Raw genomic sequence first — 23,506 nt, 5'->3', positions numbered from 1 at the left:
GCTCTGTTAAAGCTTTCCTTTCCCTACCCGGGCAGAGATCATGATGCTTCCTCTGGGTTCCATACTGTGTCTGGTGTGCATCTCTCCCACAGCACTCAGTTATGGACTCGTAGCACTGTTGCTTGCCTTCCTCTTCTCTCTTTGCAACATAGCTGCTGGTCCCCATCCTCACCTGGCCAGTAGTAGGCTTCAGTAGGCTTTCGGTAAAAGTTTGTTATATAGCCCAGACCCCATACCAGGTAGTCTGAATCACCATAAAAACTGCAAGACAGAGATTACTGTTAACCATTTTACACACATGGACACCGAGATTTATCAAGGGGTCAAGTAAAACCCATCTAGAGCCAAAAAGCCAGGACATGGTAAGGCCGTGCTCCAGATGTAGTTCTGTCTGACACAAACTCTGAAGTGCTAACCACAGCACCAAACCACCTCACCGGTGCAAATATACATTCAAACGGCTTGACCCGTTTGTAGGACTCCTCCTCCTCTCATTGCTGACCTTGTGTGGCTAGTGGCTCTCACACACCTCTTGCCAGCCCCCTCCTCACTCTGCTTCAAGATGATTCCTGGGCTGCCTGTGCCAAGCTGCTTTCGTTGATCCCAGCTAGGCGAGGAGGGAAATTGGGAATGTATTTCCCTTAGTTTCTGCCTCACATATGTATCTTTCCATTTGTCTGGTGTCAGCTATTCAATATCGTAGCCGTGACCGTGCCAGAGCAACTGGGCAGTCCTGAGTCATGTGGGTCCCTGCATCTTCTTACAGGCTGCGTGCCTCCACGCCTGCCGGGGGGCTGTGAATCCCTGCGAGTGGCTGCTCTTCTGTGTGCCTATGTGGGTGGAGAAATAACATTACCCTGGTGGCAAGGGAAAGCTAATCCTCTCTTTATTTGCTTAGCTCTCAAAAAACTTGAACGACAGGTTTAACTTAGATCTGTGCCGTTTTAATGCAAATTTTATACAGGTATAGTTACGGCACTCCTTTTTGTTTTATATGCCAGATGGCAGAAAATCTGTCCTGAGTAAGAATGCCTGTGGTGTGACTGAGTGTCTTCGAGCTCCCGAGGTTCCTGCTCTCCCCTGAGGTTCTGTTACCACCAAGACAACATTCTTCCTCTCTTCTCCTGTCCCCTCCTCACATTAAGTCAGCAGAACCGCCCAGCACGCTCTAGACGTGATTCTTCAGTGCAGTGATTTCCAGACCTGCTTGATTTTTTAAAGACTCATCGGAAGGCACTGGTTAGAATTGCAAGTATCTGTGTCTTAATCGAGACTTAGTGAGTCGGAATCTTCATGGGAGGAGCCCAGGAACTTGTATTTTTACAAGTCCTTCAGGTGATTCTCAAAAACTGGGTGTTTGGAAAATGTTGCTTTGGCGCAGCAAACACTGGTTAACTACTGGTGGTGAGAATGGCAGGCTGAAGGTGGGCAATGACAGAAATGTAGACTAACAGACTCAGTTATGCGTGCTAACTGAATTCCTTCAGTCGGGTCTTGCCCTCCTCTGGCTAAGGGATCCATCAGTATCTGGTGGAGTTCCTTCAGTTTTTCGTGCCCAGTGATTTTATGTACTTTTTTTTTTTTTAGTGCCCAGTGATTTTATGTATTCGTCTCTTCAGGCAGGCCGAGTGCTGCTTTTCTGGTCACCTTTGAAGTCTAGCTGCCAAGTTTCAAAAAACTTGGTTCACTAGATTTCTCTCCCTGGGCCTTTCAGCTCCTGCTAACGTAAAGACTGCTGTTTCTCCCATTTCCAGTTTTCCACCCAAGTACACACGTCTCTTTGATTTGTTATTCTCTCACTGCCTCCACCTTACTAATTCATTCAGTCTTTCCTTCAGCAAGTGTCTGTTGTGCCAGGCTGTGGGCGGGCTACAGAGATGAACACGACACAATCCCTGCCCTCAAGTGCACAGTCTATCTAGTAGGAACACAGATGTGTAAACAATTAAAATGCCAGCGATGTGCTAAGTGCTATCAGTGAAGTGTGTGCAGAGTTGAAGGGGCACCAGGAAGAAGTGACTTAGAAGTTGCAGCAGGTGTCACAGAGGAGGTGGCTTTTGAGCAGGGTCTTGTGGTCATAGAAAAGGGGGAGGGCATTTTATTTTATTTATTTTTTTTTTTTTAATTTTTTTTTTCCAACGTTTATTTATTTTTGGGACAGAGAGAGACAGAGCATGAACGGGGGAGGGGCAGAGAGAGAGGGAGACACAGAACCAGAAACAGGCTCCAGGCTCTGAGCTGTCAGCACAGAGCCCGACGCGGGGCTCGAACTCACGGACCGCGAGATCGTGACCTGGCTGAAGTCGGACGCTTAACCGACTGCGCCACCCAGGCGCCCCGGGGGAGGGCATTTTAAAGGCTCATCACCACAGTCTTCACATTCTCATCACAGTTCATCTTCTGGGTCTCCTTAATGTCTGCTCATTTCTGGATCTAATGGAGCTGGTTGTCATGACTGAATTAGACTCCCATTGATTGACTTTTTTCAAAACTCAAGATGGTTAGTCGTTGATGAATGTCCAAGATCCCAAGTCTACTAGTCCTTCCCACAATCAGTTACTGAGAGTGAATGATTGAGACTCTAAACCCTGAAGAAAGCTTATAAAGGCCTTTTACTTTATCAGATGTGTTCTGAGCCAGCAGAAGTGGTCTTTGTGCCCTTCAGGGAGTGGGATGTGTATGTACAGTGGAGGTAGGGAAGCTTGTGAGGGGGAAATGGGGCAGGAGAATGCTCCATTGTTTCTTTTGCAATAAAAGATTGATTTCCTCTTTTTCCTTGGTAGGCTCCCACATCTCTGTTAGTTGTGTGTATTGTTGGAGATTACCTAAACCCTGCGCTTTGCTAATTGACAAGGTTTGGTTTTTATTTCCAAAAAATGCACTATGGGTTTCCCTTATTTCCCTAGAAGACCAGAGATGAAGGGCCATTGTGATTAAACTTGTATAGTCTAATAAGTATTTGTGATTGTACTTTTGAATATTTATTGTTTCTTGAAATAGTGGATGTTCATTATAGAAAAGTAAGAAAATACAGATAAGCAAAAAGGACAAGAAGCTAAAATCAGTCATAACTTTGCAAGCCGTGGCTAACCACTGTTAATATTTTGGTGCATAAAACTCCAGACTTTCTTTATGTATACATTTGTATGTGTAAAATTATTATTCAAAAAATTGAATATACTGTGTTAACTGTTTACTATCTTGCTTTTTACTATCTTGCTTTTACTGTGACCATCTTATTGTGTTTACAAATACGTATTTATAGAACCATTCATTCTTAATGAAAAAAATAGTTTTGAGATTATGCAAATCATTCGGTCTTGTTTTTTTTAAATCAAACTTTGTTAAAGTATGTAAGACCAGTGAAACCCCTCATATTCCCATTCCCCAAAGGGTAAACATTTATTTAATGTATGTATAGCCTTCCAGACTATTTTCTATATATATGCAAACATACCTATTGCTATTTTTTACAAAATTAGATCCTATTATACTCACTGTTCTGCAGTGAGTTTTTATCCTTTCTGTATTTTAGATATCTTCCTGTGCCAGTGCATTTGGAATACCGGCCTAATATTATGTAGACCAGGGTTTCTTATCCTTAACACTGTTGACATTTTGGACTGGCTAATTCTTCATTGTGGGACTGTCCTGTGCGTTGCAGGACACTTGGCAGCATCCCTGGCCTCTATCCCTTAAATGCCAGTAGCATCCCTTCCCTCTGGTTGTGACAAAAATATCTCTAGACATTGTCAGTTCTCCCCTGGGGAATAAAATCATTCCCAGTTGAAAGCCACTGGTATAGATGGTCTATGATGTAAACATCCAGATTCATTCCAGTGTTTTCATTATAAAGAATGAGTCAGGTAATATTCTCATTTGATTTTGTCACCTGTGTGCATATTGTCATTGTATAAATTCTAAAAAGGCAGGTGCTGAATCAAAATTTTAATAGAAATTGCCACATTACTCCGAAAAGATGGTAATAGTTTATTTTTCAGCTATATCCTGATCGTTCCAAAACTGTCTCCTCTTTCCTGAGTTCTAGATCCACATATCTAGTTGCTGGTTGGACATGTCCTTTTGTGTGTTTCATGGGCCTCTCCTAAGCTCAACTCCGGTTTTCTTTAGCCCGCCAAACTTGCATTTCTTGCTGTATTTCTCTGTCATGGAATAGCACTACCATCTGCCAGAAACCTTCTCACCCATATCCATCCAGTCCAGTCTTTCTCCCTAATATCTCTCTTAATTTATTCACTTCTTTTCATCCCTTATACCACTGTCTTTACGCTACTCCTAACTTGCCCACATCACTGTAGGTGGTAGCATAAGGGTAACAGGTAGTCTCTCTGGCTTCTGCCCTTGATCTCACTCTCCTCAGGAAGAGTGAACTAACTTGCTGCACCGTGTAGCCTGTGCCACTCCCCTGCTTACGCCCCTCAGTGAGCCCTGCTACCTCCCCACCATCGACTCCATCAGTCCTGTGCTGAGGTGAAAGGCAGATGACATTCACCACTCGTGGTTTCGAATCTGTGTCCATCAATGTTGTAAATGTTAATGTGCAACTTACTTTTTATGCTAAATTTTCACTTTAAACTTTTTTTTTAATTAAAATATTCTTTTTTAAATTATTTATTTATTTTTTTTTAAGAGAGAGTGCACAGGTTCATGGGTGGGGAAGAGGGAGAGAGAGAATCCCAAGCAGGTTCCACACAGAGCCCAGCGCAGGTCTCACGACCAACCTTGAGATCATGACCTGAGCCAAAATCAAAAGTCAGACGCTTAACCGACTGAGCCACCCAGGCGCCCCTGAAAGTTCTTTTTTAGAAAACAATGCTCTACCGTGTCACCTCACAACATATATTTATTCCCCCAGCTTTGAATTACTCATTCTTCCTTGATTAACTTTTGTTCTCCTGTGTTTCCTGTTCCTTTTAACCCTGCTCTCTACCCATTCATCTGCTACTCTTTCTTTAATACCTAGCATATTTCTTGGCACTTGAACCACACATTTTTTCCTCTATTGATCAGTTTATCCTTACTGCATTTGTTGCATGTGTAATTTTTGTGTGCTTCAAGTATACTTTTTAATTCAACCTTGTGAAAAGGACATAACATGTACATAAATAATACAAACCAGTGAATCAAGGGGAGGGGATATGAGAATTCCAGCCCTGGTTCAAGCATGGCTACTAAGATGCAGAGAGGCCTTTCAGGTATCCCACCCCAGTGTCTGAACCTTGACTCCTCCCCTGAACTAGACTCTTGATTTTGTGTGGTTCCATAGAGTACCTCCCATGCCAGTGGCATTCATGTGGTCAGACTGAAACTTGGGAGAGATCATTTGTCTGCCAGCCTTGCAGCATTCCATTTTGGTCTATCTTAAATACCAAGGAAACGAGGGGTGCCTAGGAACTCGGGAATCTCTGACATGGTATGCAGCATATTGCTATGCTGGCTTGGTGTGGAGACAGGCCCTACAATTTTCCACAAGGAGTCGGCTCCAAGACTGTGGGAAATCACACATAGCAAAATCCTTGGCAAAGAACTATCCATTTTTTTTTCCTACTCTCTATGTGGTAATTCTATAACACTCTGTAATTAATTTTATTTTTACAGTGAACAACCGCAGAGTAAGAATAATGCATAACCTATTTCTGTTTCTTGCTATTTTAGGGGACATCACACAGAAGGGATACGAAAAGAAAAGGTCAAAACTCCTGTCTCCCTACATCCCACAGACACAAGGTAGGCAATGAGAAGTGGTTTAAATCTCTTCAGTATTTTTACACCAAAGAATGCTATCTTACAGGAGATCTGTCTTTTGTTGGTTCCTGTTTTTTCCCTCCCTTCCTTACCAGGGGAGAGGAAAAAAAAAAAAAAAAAAAAAAACGGAAGGAAAGAAAGGAGGAAATGAATCTTAATTGAGCATCTGCTGTGTGCGAGGCACTTTTAAAATACCTAAGTCATCAAATCACTTACACGGAGCTTGGGTGATAGTGTGTATGTGCACAGCTGACATGATTCAATGGTAGAAAATTCCAGGTCATGGAAAAGCTGCATCTTAATTTATGCCGGAGCACAAACTGTGGTGGAGAGGAGCAAGGGCAGCAAAGATAAGAAGGATGAACAGACAGATTGAGTACTGCAGGGCAACTCAAGGATTAGTACCCGAGGATTTGGGGGTAAGAACCCTAATAAACTTGTCTATTAATTCACTTATTCCTTCTGCAAAGACACTGGTGGGTTCTTTCTATGTCAAACAGTCCTGAGTCATTGTGTGCTTAATTCCAAAGGCTTGCTGTAACCTTTGCCTGTAGGCAAGGCTGTCTGTCTCTAAGTCATCATATTTTTTTTTCAAGTTACTCAGATTTGAGGATTTCCTTTGATATCCTGTTTCTACTTTAATCACTTTTACTATGAGGAATTTTTTCTTTATTTCTAATTCCTCCCCTGTAGTCAAAGTCCCATTTCCTCAAGCCTGTTCTTTGTGGAGCTAATTGCTTTTATTTCTGGGTTGTAAATACCTTGTGGACTTTGTATTCCCCATAGTTCTAATAGTAAGCCTTGCACAGGGTATATGGTCTGTAAGTACTGAATGACTAATAGAATAAGAAAATGAATAATGGTGATGTTCCAATATATTTCACTCTTGTTTTATTTCCTGTATTATTCTTGGAAATTTCCCCCTGCAAAAACTAGTAGGTCAGTGCAGTGACAGCAATATCTTAATGAACAGAGAGATGTCAAAAGGAATTGAGAGAGAAGAGGTAGAAGTGGGTCCAGTGACAACTAATGAAAAGCCAGCTTTTGCTGAGCAGGGCATGACAGAGGCTGCTTAAATGTGGGTCTGGCCCATGCCCCTGTAGGGCCAGAGATTTACGTTAGTCACTTTGTGAAAAAGCAGTCGGATCCTGAGAAGGTAAGTCAATAAGAAATAGGATCAATATAAAAAAGGACTATGATCTGTCTGTTATCTGTAGTCAGGCTACATAGAAACCAGATTATGTTCAAAAACCAGTTTATCGGTTTATTATGAGAAACCACTGAGACATACTCAAGCCTGTGTGGTCAGCACATTCTTGCACCTTGGGTAGGCCTACATGGGGAACCAGATCACAAATAGAAGGTGGTTCAGTGAGTACGAATCAGACATTTAATTGCGGTAGGCCAAGAGAATGGAACATGCCGTTTCACAGTAGGAAGGGTCTTGCAGATGATCTCGTGCGGAAAATACAAGCCATTTGATGATAGCTCCTTCGGCTTCCTGCTCTCAGACTTCAGACTTGCCACATCTGTGCCCATCATGTTTACCTCCTTCCTTCTGGTTAGAAAGGTAATCTCTTCCTCTTATCTAAGGCCAGGACTTCCGCCTGTGCCTTGGGTCCCCTCCCTCTTCCTTTCTCAGAGACCTTATATTATCATCCCCTGACACCAAGGACAAGGCAGTGGGAGTGGGCTGCCCCTGGTATGGGCAATAAGGTGTGCAGTATCTGTAAAAACTTAGAAAGCAGTAGTAAAGCCAACAAAAAGTTGGTCTACTTTTTATTATCACCCTGTCCAGCAGTTCTAAAGTCTGTAAGTATAAGATGCTCCTGCTGCCCCGCCCCCTTGGTGTGCCCTAGTCATGGCCTCCAGTTCCCGGCTTGCTTGTAAACTCGCTCTCTCCCTCTCAACCAGATTCTTCCCTCAGCAGTCCATCATGCTTGCTAGTGTTCTGCTAAAAAAAAAAAAAAAAAAAATCCTCCCTTGTCAGCCTCTTCCATTTACTCCCTCTCTGCTTCCCCTTTGTGATCAAACTGCTCCGAGCTGTCTGTACGTACTGTCTCAGTTTTGTCAACTCTTCAGTTCTCAGCCTGTTCCAGTCCCTGCTAGAACTAGTTTAAGTGACATCACAGAGGAAGTTACCACTCCACCTCTCGAAACACTCCTTTTGAAACTTCTCTTCATTTTCTTACTCTCCTCTTGCTGGTGCTCCTAGTCATCCTTGACGGCTCGTCCTCCTCTGTTAAAGGTTGGGATTTTCAAGGGAAGGGCCCAAGCCTTCTTGATGTCTCACTCGATGTCAGTGGCTCATAGACTGCAGCCTGCATCACGGTCGCTGGAGGGCTTGTCAATACACAGATTGGAGGACCCCACTCTCAGGGTTTCTGATTCAGTAAGTCCAGGATTCGGGCCGCGAATTTGCGTTTCTGTTGAATTCCCAGGTGGTGTTGAGGTTGCTGGTCCGGATACCACACTTTGAGAACCAGCGCTCTATCTCCCTCAAGTATTTCAGCCATACCTGTGGCTTTAATTACCATTTAAATACCAGTAACTCCAAAATATGTATCTTAAACTCATATCTCTCCTAAGCTTCTGACCCATAGATCCAACTACATACTTAACGTCTCCATTTATATAGCTTAAAGGAACCTCCATTTCAACATATTCGTCAAATCGATGACATACACACACCATCCCTACCACCACAACCAACCCTTTCATACGTGTACACACACACACACACACAGCAAAAAATAAAAACAAGAATCCAACCACAGTGACATCCAACCTGCTCTTACGCTTCTCTTCTTGTTTTCTTCTTCTGAGTAAATCAGACTCACATCTGAAAACCCAACAAGTTAGAGACTTAGAAATCCTCCTCAGCATCTCCTTAATTCCTCATCTCTTGTCTGTCACCAAGTTCTATCAGTTTTCTGTTTCTTCATTTTTGGCAAGTTTAATTTTTTTCTAGGAAATCATCTATTTTGTTTATGTTTTCAAATTTACTAAGTTGTCCACAATGTTCTCTTTATTTTTAAAGCCTCTGTTTGTTTACATTATTTACTTGGATCTCTTTTTTCTTTTGATGAGTCTTCCCAGGGGTGCCCAGGTGGCTCAGTCAGTTAAGCGTCTGACTTGGGTTCAGGTCACAATCTTGTGGTTCTTGAGTTTGAGCCCTGTGTCGGGCTCTGTGCTGACAGCTCAGAGCCTAGAGCCCGCTTCAGACTCTGTGTCTCCCTCTCTCTCTGCCCTTCTCCTGTTCATGCTCTGTCTCTGTCTCTGTCTCTGTCTCTCTCTCTCTCTCTCTCAAAAATAAATAAACGTTAAAAAATATTTTAAAAAAAAGTTTGTCTTTGCAAAGAATAAGCTTTTGGTTTTGTTGAAACTTTTTAAGTATGTCTTTATTTTCTGGTTTATTATTTTTGGCTTCCTCTTTTTTTTTTTTTTTCTTTCCGGTGCTAAAAGGTGGTTTTATTAAAGCATGGGGACAGAACCCATGGGCAGAAAGAGCTGTCTATTATTTTAGGCTTCCATATGTATTTCCTTCCTTGTACTTTTCGTTTACTCTTTTGTACTCTTTCTGCATTTCCTGAGTTGGATGCGTTAGATTTTTCTGCCTTGTTTCCTAAGTTAAGTGTTTCGTAATTTCACTGTGGTCACAAAACATGCTTATACAAAATCAAATCTTCGTTATTTGTTACGACCTGGCTAGTATTTAGTAAATCTCTGTAACTCTTCCATTTGTGTTTCATTTGTTAAATGGATGGTTCTGGCCCATTAATTCAAAGAATTAATTGCATTTTTCAGATCTTTTCTATTCTTAGTAACTTTCTGACAGTTTGATCTATCATTTCTAATAGAACTATATTGAAACATCTGTACCATGACTGTGTGTTTGTCAGTTTTCCTTGTAGTTCTGTCAAGTTTTGCTTTATATGTTTTAAAGCGACAGTACTAAGAACAAGACAAGGATGTCCACTCTCACCACTTTTATTCAACATATTACTGGATGTCCCAGCCACAGCAATTAGGCAACATAAAGAAATAAAAGGAATCCAGATTGGTAAGGAAGAAATAAAACTCTCACTACCTACAGATGGCAGGAGACTCTCTGTAGAAACCCTGAAGGCTCCACCAAAAAATTACTAGGACTGATAAATGAGTTCAGTAAACTCACAAGATACAAGATCAATGTGTAGAAATCTGTTGCATTTCTATACGTTAATAATGAAGCGACAGAAAGTGAAATTAAGAAAACAGTCCCATTTACAATTGTACCAAAACCAATAAAATATCTAGGAGTAAACTTAACCAAAGAGATAAAAGACCTGTACTCTGAAAACTGTAAAACACTGAGGAAAGAAATTCAGGATGACACAAAGAAATGAAAAGAGCATGGAATCATGCTCATGGGTTGGAAGAATTAATATATTTTTTTATTTTTATATATTTTTTAATTTGTTTAACTTTATTTATTTTGAGAGAGGGGAAAGAGAATTCAAGCGGGGGAGGGGCAGAGAGAGAGGGGGAGAGAGGGAATCCTGAGCAGGCTCCGTGCCATCAGTGCAGAGCCCAGTGCAGGGCTCAAAACCACAAAACCATGAGATCAGGACCTGAGCTGAAATCAAGAGTCAGACGCTCAACTCACTGAGCCACCCAGGTGCCCCAGAATTAATATTTTTTAAATATTTTTTAAATGGCTTAAAAAGCAATCCCTATCAAAAATGCCAACAGCAGTTTTCACACAACTAGAACAAACAATCCTAAAATTTGTATGGAACCATAAAAAACTTCGACTAGCCAAAGCAATCTTGAGAAAGAAAAAACTGTGGAGGTATCACAATTCAGATTTCATGTTATATTACGAAGCAGTAGTTATTAAAACAGTTTGGTACTGGCATAAAAATAGATACATAGATCAGTGGAATAGAGCAAAAAAACCAGAAATAAACCCACAATTATATGGGAAATTAATCTTCAATGAATGAGAACTGAATATACAATGGGAAAAGATAGTCTCTTCAACAAATGGTGTTGAGAAAACTGGACAGCAACATGCAAAAGAATGAAATTGGACCGCCTTATACAAAAATAAACTCAATATGGATTAAAGGCCTAAATTTGAGACCTGAAACCATAAAAATCATTGAAGAGAGCACAGGCAGTAATCTCTCTGACGTCAGCTATAGCAACATTTTTCTAGATATGTCTCCTGCAGCAAGGGAAATAAAAGCAAAAATAAACTATTAAGACTACATCAAAATAAAAAGTTTCTTCGTGGTGAAGGAAATAATCAACAAAACTAAAAGGTAACGTACTGAATGGGAGAAGATACTTGAAAATGACATATCCGATAAAGGGTTAGTCTTCGAAATGTATAAAGAACTGATACAAGTCAATACCCCAAAACCAAATAATCCAATTAAAAATGGGGAGAAGAGGGGTGCTTGGGTGGCTCAGTTGGTTAAGTGTCTGACTTTGGCTCAGGTCATTATCTTGCGGTTCATGAGTTCGAGCCCTGCATCAGGCTCAGAGCCTGGAGCTGCTTCGGATTCTATGTCTCCCTCTCTCTGTCTGCCCCTCCCCCACTCAGACTCTGTCTCTCTCTCTCTCAAAAATAAATAATAAAACTTTTGTAAAAAATTTTAAAGAAATGGGCAGAAGACACGAACAGACATTTTTCCAAAGAAGACATCCACACTTGATCTTAGCCAAAAGGCGGAAAAGCGATCCAAAGAAGACATCCAGATGGCCAACAGACACATGAAAACTGCTCAATATCACTGATGATTAGGGAAGTACAAATCAAAACTACAATGAGATATCACCTCACACTTATTAGAATGGCTAAAATCAAAACCACAGGAAACAACAAGCGTTGACGAGGATGTAGACATAAAGGAACCCTCTTGCACTGTTGGTGGGAATGCAGATTGGTGCAGCCATTGTGGAAAACAGGATGGAAAATAAAAAATAGAACTACCCTATGATCTAGCAACAACACTCCTGGGTATTTACCCCGAAAATACAAAAACACTAATTCAAAGGGATATATGCACCCCTATGTTTATAGCAGCATTTTTTACAATAGCCAAATTATGGAAGCAGTCCAAGTGTCCATTGGTAGATGTACAGATAAGGAAAATGTGATACACACATGCATGCGCATGCACGCGCGCACAAACACACACAGGAATATTATTCAGTCATAAAAAAAGAATGAAATCTTGCCATTTGCAACAACATGGATGGAGCTAGAGAGTATAATGCTAAGTGAAATAAGTCAGTCAGAGAAAGACAAATACCGTATGATTTCACTCGTATGTAGAATTTAAGAGACAAATGAGCAAAGAAAAAAAGACACACAGAAACCAAGAAACAGACTCTTACCTATAGGGACAAACTGATGGTTTCCAAAGGGGAGGTAGGTGGAGGAATTGGGGAAATAAGGGATGTGAATTAAACAGTACACTCATCATGATGAAAAAAATAAAATGATTAAAATATAAATAAGTTTATAAAGTAAAAAAAAAAGCTATGTTACTAGGTACACATGAAGTAAGAATTACTATGTGTTCTTTGTGAATTGTTCCTTTTATTATGAGTAACTGTCATTGTCCCTGTAGTGTTTTTTATCCTAAGGTTTTTTTAAACAGTCTAAGCTGTCTAGAGTTATTAGACATCTTAAGTCTCCTCCCAGACAACACAAGTACTTTAAAAATGCTTCACTACTGGGGCGCCTGGGTGGCGCAGTCGGTTAAGCGTCCGACTTCAGCCAGGCCACGATCTCACGGTCCGTGAGTTCGAGCCCCGCGTCGGGCTCTGGGCTGATGGCTCAGAGCCTGGAGCCTGTTTCCGATTCTGTGTCTCCCTCTCTCTCTGCCCCTCCCCCGTTCATGCTCTGTCTCTCTCTGTCCCAAAAATAAATAAATGTTGAAAAAAAAAAATGCTTCACTACCAACTACGGTTACTCTTGATCTTATGTTTTAGTACCACCTTGTTTACAGACCTCCTCAATTATCAGTTACTGTCTTATGTAGCTAACAGTACTTTATTCTTTGCCTGCTGTTTCTTCATACATCTCACTCCTTCCTCTCATTTTAATCTCCTTCTTCCTACAGTCCGTCCGGTAGTAGTTACATACTTTAGGGAGGGTTTCTTAGTGGGGAGTTCTCTGCATTTGTGCTTATCACTTGGCCCACCTGTGATCTTGGATCTATTCATATCTGTCCCAAAATGGGATTGTATGTAGGACTGGATAATCTATATCATATAGGTTCTGTAGCAAAAGAAGAGATTACCCCTTGGAGTATTTACCGCAGATATCTTTGTAGATTTTGCAGAAAGCTTTAGTTTGATTTCATTTAACAGCATTGAAATGCATGTTTTAAACTTACTAAATTATATTAATGTCTCATATAGAATTAAATGAAATAAAATTTATTTTAATATTTTCTCTAAGAATTTCCTAAATCTTCTTTTGGAAGGATAACATCTTCTGAACTCTTTCTGTTACCTTGTGAGATCTCATTAATTTAATGGCAAGAAGCTTCATTGTGAAGGTAGCTACTTGAGTGTAGTGTATAAAAGTGGTATTCTTCACTAATCTCTTTTGTTTATCTAAAAATTTAGCGAATGATTTTCTGTGTGGAATTTATTTGGAGTTGAAATTATCTTGGATTCCCTTATTTATGTATATTTTAGATTTCTTTATTCAAATGTTAAACAAATCTTTGAAATAAGATTTAAAAAATTTGACAACATAGCAGGAGAATGGAAAAATGTGCAAGAGAACACAAGGTTGAGGAAAATACTTACAAATTAAATAGAGGAGAGGCAGGGGCGCCTGGGTGGCTCAGTCAGTTGAGCATCCGACTTCGGCTCAGATCATGATCTCACAGTCTGAGTTCAAGCCCCGCATCGGGCTCTGTGCTGACAGCTCGGAGCCTGGAGCCTGCTTTGGATTCTGTGTCTCTTCCTCTCTCTGCCCCTCCCATGCTCATGCTCTGTCTCTCCCTCTCTCTCTCGAAAATAAATTTTAAAAAAAACGTTAAAAAATATAAGCAAACAAACAAATAAATAAATAAATAGTGGAGGGGTACCTGGGTGGCTCAGTCAGTTGAGTGTCTGACTTCAGCTCATGTCATTGTCTTGCGGTCCATGAGTTTGAGCCCCACATTGGGCTTGCTGCCATCAGCCTGTTGGTGCAGAGCCTGCTTGGAATCCTCTGTCTCCCTCTCTCTGCCTCTCCCCCACTTGCACTCTCTCAAAAATAAATAATTGTTTTAAAAAGAAAAGAAAAGAAATTAAATAGTGGAAATTTGAGTAAGGACAATATGGGTTAATAATAAGCATGGTATAGTTCAGTGGTATCATAGGGGTTAGGTTCTAAAGTCACTATATGACAAAAATCTGATGTGTCACATTACTTAAATCTCCCAACATTGGAACCGATTGTGGTTTCTGTAGTTAAGCAAAAACCAGATTTTTATCTGATAAATGAAGAGCCATGTTATCTGAAAAATAGGTATCTTGATAAAGGTTCAGATCGTACTCAGAGACTCAAGAATCTCTCACATTGAAAGTCATGGGAGAAATGAAGCTTTGGCAGGTTCACATCTACTCATTCTGAGCCATAGCCTCTCTGCAATGAATGGCCCATAGATAGCACATCTTTTAGTATGGAAACTACTGAGCCTGGATATAGAGCTTCTCCCACACCTCAGTTAGCAGATGTCCAGGGAGAAAGGGCTAGAAATTAACTCTTTTGGCATGGTCCAAAGAATTGACATTTGAAACCACAGGTGCTCTAACTCCTCTGTAAAGTAGTCACTCTTGGCCACTCTTAGAATTGTAGGAAAATGGAAGATTTTATGTAGGGAGAAGCAATTTCCCTGGACTGATCCTGGGTCTCTTCTTTAAGTCAAAATACTTTGGATATAAGTAACTGATACTTCAGCTAGCTTTCATAGAAAAGAGTTTAATGATACAGAGACAGAACCTTAGGACAGCACGTATTTACTAAGCGCATCTAGGGTTCCGAGTACTATGGAGTCACCAGGAGACAGCATCAGACAAGGCTGATGAGTCTGCTTGGGACCTCCCCTGTCCTGGCTTACTCCCTCCCTCTACTCGGTTTGTTCAACTAGGATTTCCACAGAGAAGCCTCCTGGACCAGCCCTATCAAAAACAGTTCCCACTTCCTTTATCTGAGCTGCATTTTTAAAAAGTTCTCTCTGACTGTCCCATTGACTATGGTTTATTCATGTGTCTTACTCTCCTGCTAGACTCTTAAAGTCTTTAAAATCAGGAAAATTCTTTTTTCATTATTACTTTTATTCTTCATGTCCTCAGTTTCTAGTATTAGGGCCTGACATATAGTATATGTTCTAGAAATGTTTGTGGAACTGAACAGAAGGGGCATTAAGAATTTCCAGTATCTCTTTTAGTAAACATCTGTGAAGATGAAAGTTGTCAAGGAATGAAAGAAATGGTTTACTGTACTGATGAGAGTGATGATCCTGTCAGCTTGTCTCCGCCCTCAGTAAATCTTTTATTTTAATTTAGACCTGCTCCAGCTCCAGGAGACTGTGCAGAGTATTTTGATTTTCATGTGAGATTTGGCATTTCTCTTTAATTAATTTTTATTTTTAAATGAAATTAATGAATCTATTTTAAATAGTCAAATAGGACTACAAGGTTTCTAACAACAAAATGGGCAGTGTCTTCTTCCCTAGATTCTTTCAACTCATTTAACTCTTTCTTCTGATATTTACCTCTGTGTTTCTAAGTAACATTTTTATCACTATTTCTTGACTTTTTTTTTCAATTTGAGGCATTATTTATTTCCTACTATAAAAGATCAGAATCTTCCTCTCTTACATATTAGTCTCTCAACTACATAGACACCACACACTCCCTTTCCCCCTTTACCCCTTCCTTCACATCTCCCATCTCAAACTCATTCTGAGCAGTATGCGTAATATATTACTGTTGTTGTTAAACTGGCATTCAGTGCTTACATTTTTTTTTAAGGAGTTCAGTTTTTTACTGAACAGGTTACAGAAGAGGTTTAGTCAAAAAGACCAAAACTGATGTCATCCTCAGACTCCTTTGATTCTTCTTTCTTTGCTTCCGCTTTCTACTCCTCAGCTGGTACGGGGAGCGGGACCTCCTGCTGGTGCAGGTCCACCAGCCCCTACGTTGCAGATGAGGCTCTCCATGTTGACATTGACCAGGGCCTTTGCAAACAAACCCAGCCCGAAAGGTTCGGCATTTACGCCGGCTGCTTTAATGAAGGCATTGATCTTCTTTGTGACAGTCACCTCATCATCGTGTAGGATGAGGGCCAAGCAGATGCAGGCAGGGTCCAAGACGGAGGCAATGGCGTGGGTGAGTGCTGAGTGGATAGTCGCCCGATGAAGTGAGGGCCTCGCCCCAGCCTGGCCTTAGCTTCCTCGGAAGACCAAGCACCTTAGCAGCAGCTGAGGAAATTCAGTGCTCAGATTATTATCATCCCATAAATATTCACAGCTAAGCCATTTGCTTTACTAGGATTATGGGCTCTTTTTTTTTTTTTTTTTCTTTTTCTTTTTCTTAGAATTATCCATTGGTTTTATTATTACTTTTGCAGAAACAGCTCTCGGTGTTGTCTCTCTTCCTGCATGGATCTGAACTGTTATCTTGTTCTGCTGCAGGTCTTCATCATCGTTCTGGTGGCGTTTTGGGAAGGAGTAGGGATAGATAGAAGTGTTCAGTCTGCTATCTTTAATCAGAGTTCTTTTTTTTAATTTCTTTTTATTTTTTTATTCTAGAGAGAGCATATGCAAGCAGGGGAGAGGGGCAGAGGAGGGAGGGAGAGAATCCTAAGCAGGCTCCACGCTCCGTGGAGCCTGATACGGGGCTCTATCCCATGACCCTGGGATCATGACCGGAGCCAAAATCAGGAGTCAGACGCTGGACACCCGACCAACTGAGTCCCCCATATGCCCCTCAGGATTCTTTATCCTAACATTTTTTTGTATAAGCATTATTCAAAATTTGTACAAAGGTAATTTCTATCAAACTAAAAGATCTCTCAAAGACCTTAGTACTTCGTTTTCAGTGTTCACCAGCAAGCTGATCATACGGTCTCCAAAACAGTCTGATTCACGAGTTCAAACTGGGAGGCCTCCCTCCTTCGGGTGGGTCTGCCCTCTCCACTCTTTAAAATTGCCCTTGAAGCTCAGTAGTGGCATCTTCTTTGGGGCCCGCGTTTCTTGCTTTAGGGCATCACTACAGCTTCTATTTTTGATGCCATTGATGTAAACAGTCCATTCTGTCTTCCTGTATTTCAGATTGTTTGCGACCTTTGTGTGTGTGTTTTCCTTCTTCATCCTTAGCATTTGTCCCCCTGTCTTTCACTTCATTTAATTGTGTTTGTCTCTTGGCTTTAGAATAGAATCTCACCTTTTCCATGTCCCCTCCTGGTCTAGGTTTGCACATCATTTTTTCCCCGGTCCCTCACCTACTGCCCTTTTGGGGATAAGACCTATCAGTTTATGAATTCGGTTATGTGTTGACTTTCTCTAGCTTGTCCTGGTAAGACGTGACCCAGAGGTTTTTCCCAAACTTGGATTTCTTTTGTGATCACTGCTTATTTTGCTAGAGGATATTTGCTCACCAGTTCTCCTGTCTGTATACCTTACTGCGTTTGCCCACGGCTCCACGCCGCTCGCATCACCGATCGCCTTCTCTGTTCAGCCCTGCCTTTGAGATTGTGTATATGAGCGAGTTAAAATGAAGCCAAAGAAAACCTGGTATTGTGCTGTTGCTCTGAAGCCTCTGATAACCCCTCTTGAGGATAGTCTGTGACCCTATTTTTCTCTCTTTAAGTTTCTTAATGACCTTGCATAAGCATGAAAATTGTGAAAGGCACTTTTTTTTTTTTTTTTTTGCATAACACTTGTATAGCTTAGAGATACACAAATAAGCAGGCTTCTCAGATTAACATTTAACCACGTGCTTTAAAAAAATTGGTATCTTTCCATTTTTGTGGGTTTTTCCCAGCCACTCGCTATCACTGGTGGAGCTGAAGAGACATATAAGATCTTAATTATTTATTTCAGCCAAAATTTGGGGTACCTACACTATGAAACCCAGAGCCAATTACTGCAGGAGATACAAAATGAATTAAGACCAGACTGTGACCTCGAGTTATTTATGCTGTAGTAGGAGAGATAAGACAGGTATACAAATGAGGCTTATAAAAGATACAGTAATATTAGCATTGTAAGGGAGTTCTAAACAACGTACTATGAAAATTCAAAAGGACGTGAACTTAAAACCACCTATTGAGGGGCGCCTGGCTGGCTTGGTCGGTTAAGCGTCCGACTTCGGCTCAGGTCATGATCTCACGGTCCGTGAGTTCGAGCCCCATGTTGGGCTCTGTGCTGACCGCTCAGAGCCTGGAGCCTGTTTCAGATTCTGTGTCTCCCTCTCTCTCTGCCCCTCCGCTGTTCATGCTCTGTCTCTCTCTGTCTCAAAAATAAATAAACGTTAAAAAAAAAAATTAAAAAAAAACCCACCTATTGAAATCAGGAAGGGCATTTTGGAATGCTACAGAACATTTCCAACTATATAAATATTAAGTAGGCAGCATGCCTCTTTGTGTGTGTGGGTGTGGAGGGGCACGGGTGGGATCTATCTTACCTGTGCCATTTTGATTTAAAAGTTCCTTCCCGAATGAGGGTCACATCCTAATGGAAAGAACTTGGAATTTTTTATTCCAGTCCCAGTGCTGCTCTTTCATTTGCTAGGTTTGACAGTATTAGAGTCTGGAGTGGACACACATTGCAGTCATATCTGTTCCCCGTCCCTTATCGGAAGGAAGTCCACTGTCTTCGTCTGGGGGCTTCTCTGAATTGTTCAAGGACTCCGCGGGAGGTGGCTAGCACAGGAGAGGTAGTCAGGACCGCTTCCACCCTCCAAAGGGAAGAGCCCATACATAGTCTGCTGCTGCTTTTCAGCGCCTCATGGGGTTCTTTTAAACACTGGTCCTCACCTTGTGACCAGTGATACTGACCCACTGCTAAGCATGCTTCGGTGGAGGAGCTTGTCTCTGCTCAGCTCAGCCAAGAACCCCCAGCTGACCTCTCAGGACAGAGCTCTTGGTATTGTGCTCTTTCAGCTCCGTGCTCAACCGTTCTCTTCGTGCCAGGTGGCCCAGGAAGCTCTGGGGCAGAATCTTTTCAGACACCTGCCACTTCACAGACCCAGAACCCCTAACCCCCCTTTCTCCAAGAATCCACCCCTAGGAATCAGGCAGGTGACCCCTTTTCCAGACTCCAGATGCAAACACTCATTCTTTCCTCCCTTTCCCCATGCAGTGAGGTTTATCACTCATCCTTGTAAGGCAGGCTGAGGGTACTTTTGCTCTAAAGGGAAGATTTCCCAAGTGATTCAAGGTGATTATTGGCATTCTCTCAGTATAGAAAAATGAATTTAATCTGTGATGGGTGTTCTGCTTCCTTAATGGTGTCTATCAGATAATGTTATTGTGAAGCTAAAATGAGATGGTCTTATGAAAGTTTAAAGAGCTGTAGAAACGTTATTATCATTGTTATGCTATCATTTCCCGTTTAAATCCCTTCAAAGAGTGACCTGACCCAGCTTTTCTTCCAGCCTCGTTTTGTATTGCTCCATCTCTTTCACTGTGCCTACCAGTCTTTCTTACTCTTGTCAAGGTTTTTCTCCCTCACTGGACTTCTGCAAATACCATGCTTTTGTAGAAAGTGTCTTTTTCTTCTCTCTGCGTACCGAAAGCCTACATCACTGTCTCCTCTTAACAGACCTTCCCTGAAACTGTAATACAAACTAAATTGCCCATGCTTTGGGGTTAGAAAGCCCAAAGGTTTTTTTCCTTCTCAGTACATAACGCAGTGTAAAAGATATACGTGAATTGGTGATCACTTATTTAATTTCTTCTCTGAACACCAGCACCAAGAGTGAACATGCTCTGTTTACTCTAAAAAGTAGCATTATTATGTTATTTGGTTCTCAGAGCACATCGTGCTCTACTATGTTACTCTTACAGGTGAGAATATCTGTTAAATCATAGGCAGAGTTGAAAGATAAGAAGCTGAGATTGGCTTTCTTCCATCTTTCTGAATGGAAATTTTGCATGCCTTCTTTTTCAAGTTATCACTGTTAGTGACTCTGTTCAAACAATGGCGTCATGGAAGACTTTCTTTGCCAAAGAACAATAAATTATGTGTTGATCATTGAGAAGGAAGGCTTTGTGTTGTAGAAGAAATTAAAATCTGTGGTTTTTCTGAAATTTATTAAATCTAAATCATCACTGTTTAAACATAATGGCGACCCCTAGTGGATATGCTGTACAACTGACCAAAATATCAGGAACCCTCAAACTGATAGTCATTGTGTAGTAATTAGAGAGTAATCTTTTTCTTTGAATGTCAAGTATGTTTCATACTTGAATTTAGGAATTTTGACAAAGACTTGATTTGTGAGGTCCACAGCTCTTGTTCCCTCACTTATCTGTATTTACTGTTTTTTTTTTTAATTACTTTGATTTATACCTAACTCTGTTAACAAAAGAATGAAATGGTAAAGAACTACAGAGTGCCTCATTCAAGCTACTTCTGGGATTTTATGTCCTATTTGATCCTTGTAAGCGTATATAAGTAGTTTTTACATACACACTTGTAATCACATTATGGGCATAGTATTTTGTGTTCTTTTATCACTCGACATGATTTCATTTAGACTATCTCACATGTCTGCAGTCAGCATATTTTTAATTTTTTTGTGATGTGTAATATCTTATTATGTTGATACATGTAATGCATTCTATCTTTGCTTTTAGTTTCTTACTGTGATAGTGAAACTGTGCACATCTTATTCAAAATCTAGAAATCTCTATTTTCAGGCCCCAGGTAATTCCTGAGATCTGTTGGAGTGTGAAACCCTGGCCAGGGAATGATTCACCTTTAAGCAGCATCTTGCCTGCCCCACTGACATTGGACATGTTGTCAAATAATGCCCTGCTGTGCTCCCATGTTCCCTGACCGCCCCCCCCCCCCTTCACTTTGAGGAGACCTGAGGTACATTGTTCTGTATCCCTTCCATGACAAATTGTTGCCCTGGCAAGTAAGCTAAGGTGGGAATAGACTTCCAAAATTATTTTAATCCAGCCAGGACATAGTGTCCTCCCTCTCCCAAATATGTATTGACTTGTCAGTTACTTTTGGGAAAGGAGACATGATTTTCCAATTAAAAGATTGGAAAATCCTGCTGGTAGAGTCATAATTTATCTAAAAAGCTGAAAACTGAATATTAATTTTAACTTACTTTGGTCAGAATCTATTCAATGGGGTATGATCTTTGAATTAAGAAGATCCCATATGATTTTAATTTTCTTCTTTATACTTAACTATTTTCTTGATGTTCTATAATGAACATATATTATTTTTATATTCTGAAAAAGGTGAGTTTTCTAAATTATAGCATCCCAGTAAACCCTATAGAAAAATATATAAAACATTCAGAATCTCATCCCCTAGAGATCATTGCTGTTAACATTTTACTGTATTTGCTTCCAGTTTTTTCAATGCACATGTAAAATATATTTATAAATATTATATTTTAAAAAACAAGTTCCAGTACATGGGAATACAACATTATAAAATTCATACAGATTGGAGGGTATTATTTACAATCAAAAGGATTATCTACAGGGGCGCCTGCCTGGCTCAGTCAGAAGAGCATGCTACTCTCAATCTCAGGGTGGTGAGTTTGAGCCCCACATTGGATGTAGAGATTACCTAAGGAAAAAAAAAAAGGACTATTTACAGTTTCATTATTAAGCTCCCCTGTTATACTTAAAGAAATTCAATTCCTAAGAATTCATTTTATTTGGGGGCGCCTGGGTGGCTCAGTCGGTTGAGCATCCGACTTCGGCTTAGGTCACGATCTCGCGGTCCGTGAGTTCGAGCCTTGCTTCGGGCTCTGGGCTGATGGCTCGGAGCCCGGAGCCTGCTTCCGATTCTGTGTCTCCCTCTCTCTCTGCCCCTCCCCCATTCATGCTCTGTCTCTCTCTGTCTCAAAAATAAATAAAAAACATTAAAAAAAAATTTAAAAAAAAAGAATTCATTTTATTTGTTTTTTTCTTTTCTTTCTTTCTTTTTTTTTTTAAATAACTTCTCTTGAACTTGAAGCCAGGTATATTGCACATTTGAGCCAAGGTTCTGTCAGAAATCCATGTTTTTGCGGCATTGCGCTTTGTGGGCACTTGAGGAATGCTCACTGAATAAACTTGTCAGGCATTTACTGAAACTGCATATTGACCTTCTGGTTCCATTTCTGACAAGCTACAACAAAATGATTGTCTTGCTTTTAGACCCAAAAAGGACCTGGTCTGCTTGGATGACTAAATTCCTGAAAGAACTGAGATAAACAGTGCAGAGCATCATAGTAATGTTGCTTGGTGAATAGAGTGTTGTGAGGCCTGTTTTGTGTGGGGTTTTTTGGTTTTGTTTTATTTTTTTTGCTTGTTTTGTTTTTTGTACCAGCTCAGTAGATCGCTTGCTAAATGTCATCTGACTGTCAGTTTCATCAGATGTCTGTATTTTTGTTACATTTCCTTGTGATTTGATCTCTGATAACGCCTAGATAATCCTGAGTGGAAATGTTCATTCTCTTTAATTTTTCCTCAAATGTATCAACTCCTTGTTCCCCTATCACTGGTCTGTCATTTTTTTTGAAACAATTTTTATTTTTAATCTATCTTATCTTCTTTCTCCTAATTAATTACATTGAAAAATACAAAGTAAAAGCAGGACAGGATGATAAAAAAATACATAAACCTTTGGTCCATCCTTTGTGAGATGAGAATCCATGCTCATTCTTTTCATCTTTTGGATCATTAGCTGTCTAATTCAGAAGCCCTGTGTTTCAGAGCAGGGTGGTTTGGTCAGTCCTAGAAGATCTATTTATTTAATTTAAAAAATAATCCATAATGGGTAATTCAAATATATATTTACTGTGACACCTTACCCCCCAAAGTAATACAAAGCTAGTGTTTTAAACATATTACTCTATAAGTCAAACCAATTTCTCTGTGCATATTTACAGGCAAAGTAGCTCATGGGTACTAATCTGATTTCCTTCCTCTATAGATCATGTGACAATGCAAATAAGAATAGCCCTTTTATCTTTTTTGTTCTCTATTTAAAGTTAATTGGACTATGTTTTAAATTATTTCTCTGATGAATGGCTGAAAACTTAATTTGGAGGGACTTTTTGCAGAATCATGTACGTGAAAGCAAGTGATTTTTTTTTTTAATTTGAATCCCAGTTAGTTAACATATAGTATAATAATGATTTCAGGAGTAGAATTTAGTGATTCATCACTTACATATAACACCCAGTGCTCATCTGGCAAGTGCCCTCATTAATGCCCATCATCCATTTAACCCATCCCCCCACCCAAAACCCTGCCAGCAACCCTCAGTTTGTTCTCTGTATTTAAGTGTCTCTTATGGTTGACAAGTGATTTTTTTTTTTTAAAGAACTATTATCTAGCTGCTGACTATACCTCCTGAAGCATTTAGATGTTCCTAGACTACATTATTAATTCTGATTGCTTTCCTCCTAACAGTATTGGGAGAATTTTCATAACCTTTTCTTTCCCTTTCCTTCCTTCCTTCCTTCCTTCCTTCCTTCCTTCCTTCCTTCCTTC

At 40.4% G+C, this 23,506-nt stretch overlaps 2 protein-coding genes across 5 annotated transcripts in view; one reads left to right on the top strand and one right to left on the bottom strand.

The window, feature by feature from the left end:
- Nucleotides 1-23,506, top strand: part of DIP2B (disco interacting protein 2 homolog B) — a 233,388-nt gene that overhangs the window by 107,262 nt on the left and 102,620 nt on the right. For all 4 annotated transcript variants that reach the window (XM_040488144.1, XM_040488143.1, XM_040488141.1 and 1 more), the window contains exon 2: nucleotides 5,677-5,748. In XM_040488144.1, the coding sequence (XP_040344078.1) occupies nucleotides 5,677-5,748 (72 nt within the window). The remainder of the gene's footprint in view (nucleotides 1-5,676; nucleotides 5,749-23,506) is intronic.
- Nucleotides 15,839-20,794, bottom strand: LOC121038982 (60S acidic ribosomal protein P1-like). The gene is given in 3 exon segments (XM_040489007.1): nucleotides 15,839-15,926; nucleotides 15,928-16,165; nucleotides 20,755-20,794. Coding segments are annotated over 3 exon segments (366 nt in total).

This window comes from Herpailurus yagouaroundi, unplaced genomic scaffold (assembly GCF_014898765.1).
Source record: "Herpailurus yagouaroundi ecotype Mexico unplaced genomic scaffold, PumYag 166, whole genome shotgun sequence".
Taxonomy (NCBI): Eukaryota; Metazoa; Chordata; class Mammalia; order Carnivora; family Felidae; genus Herpailurus; species Herpailurus yagouaroundi.
This window is presented reverse-complemented; position numbering and strand designations above follow the sequence as displayed.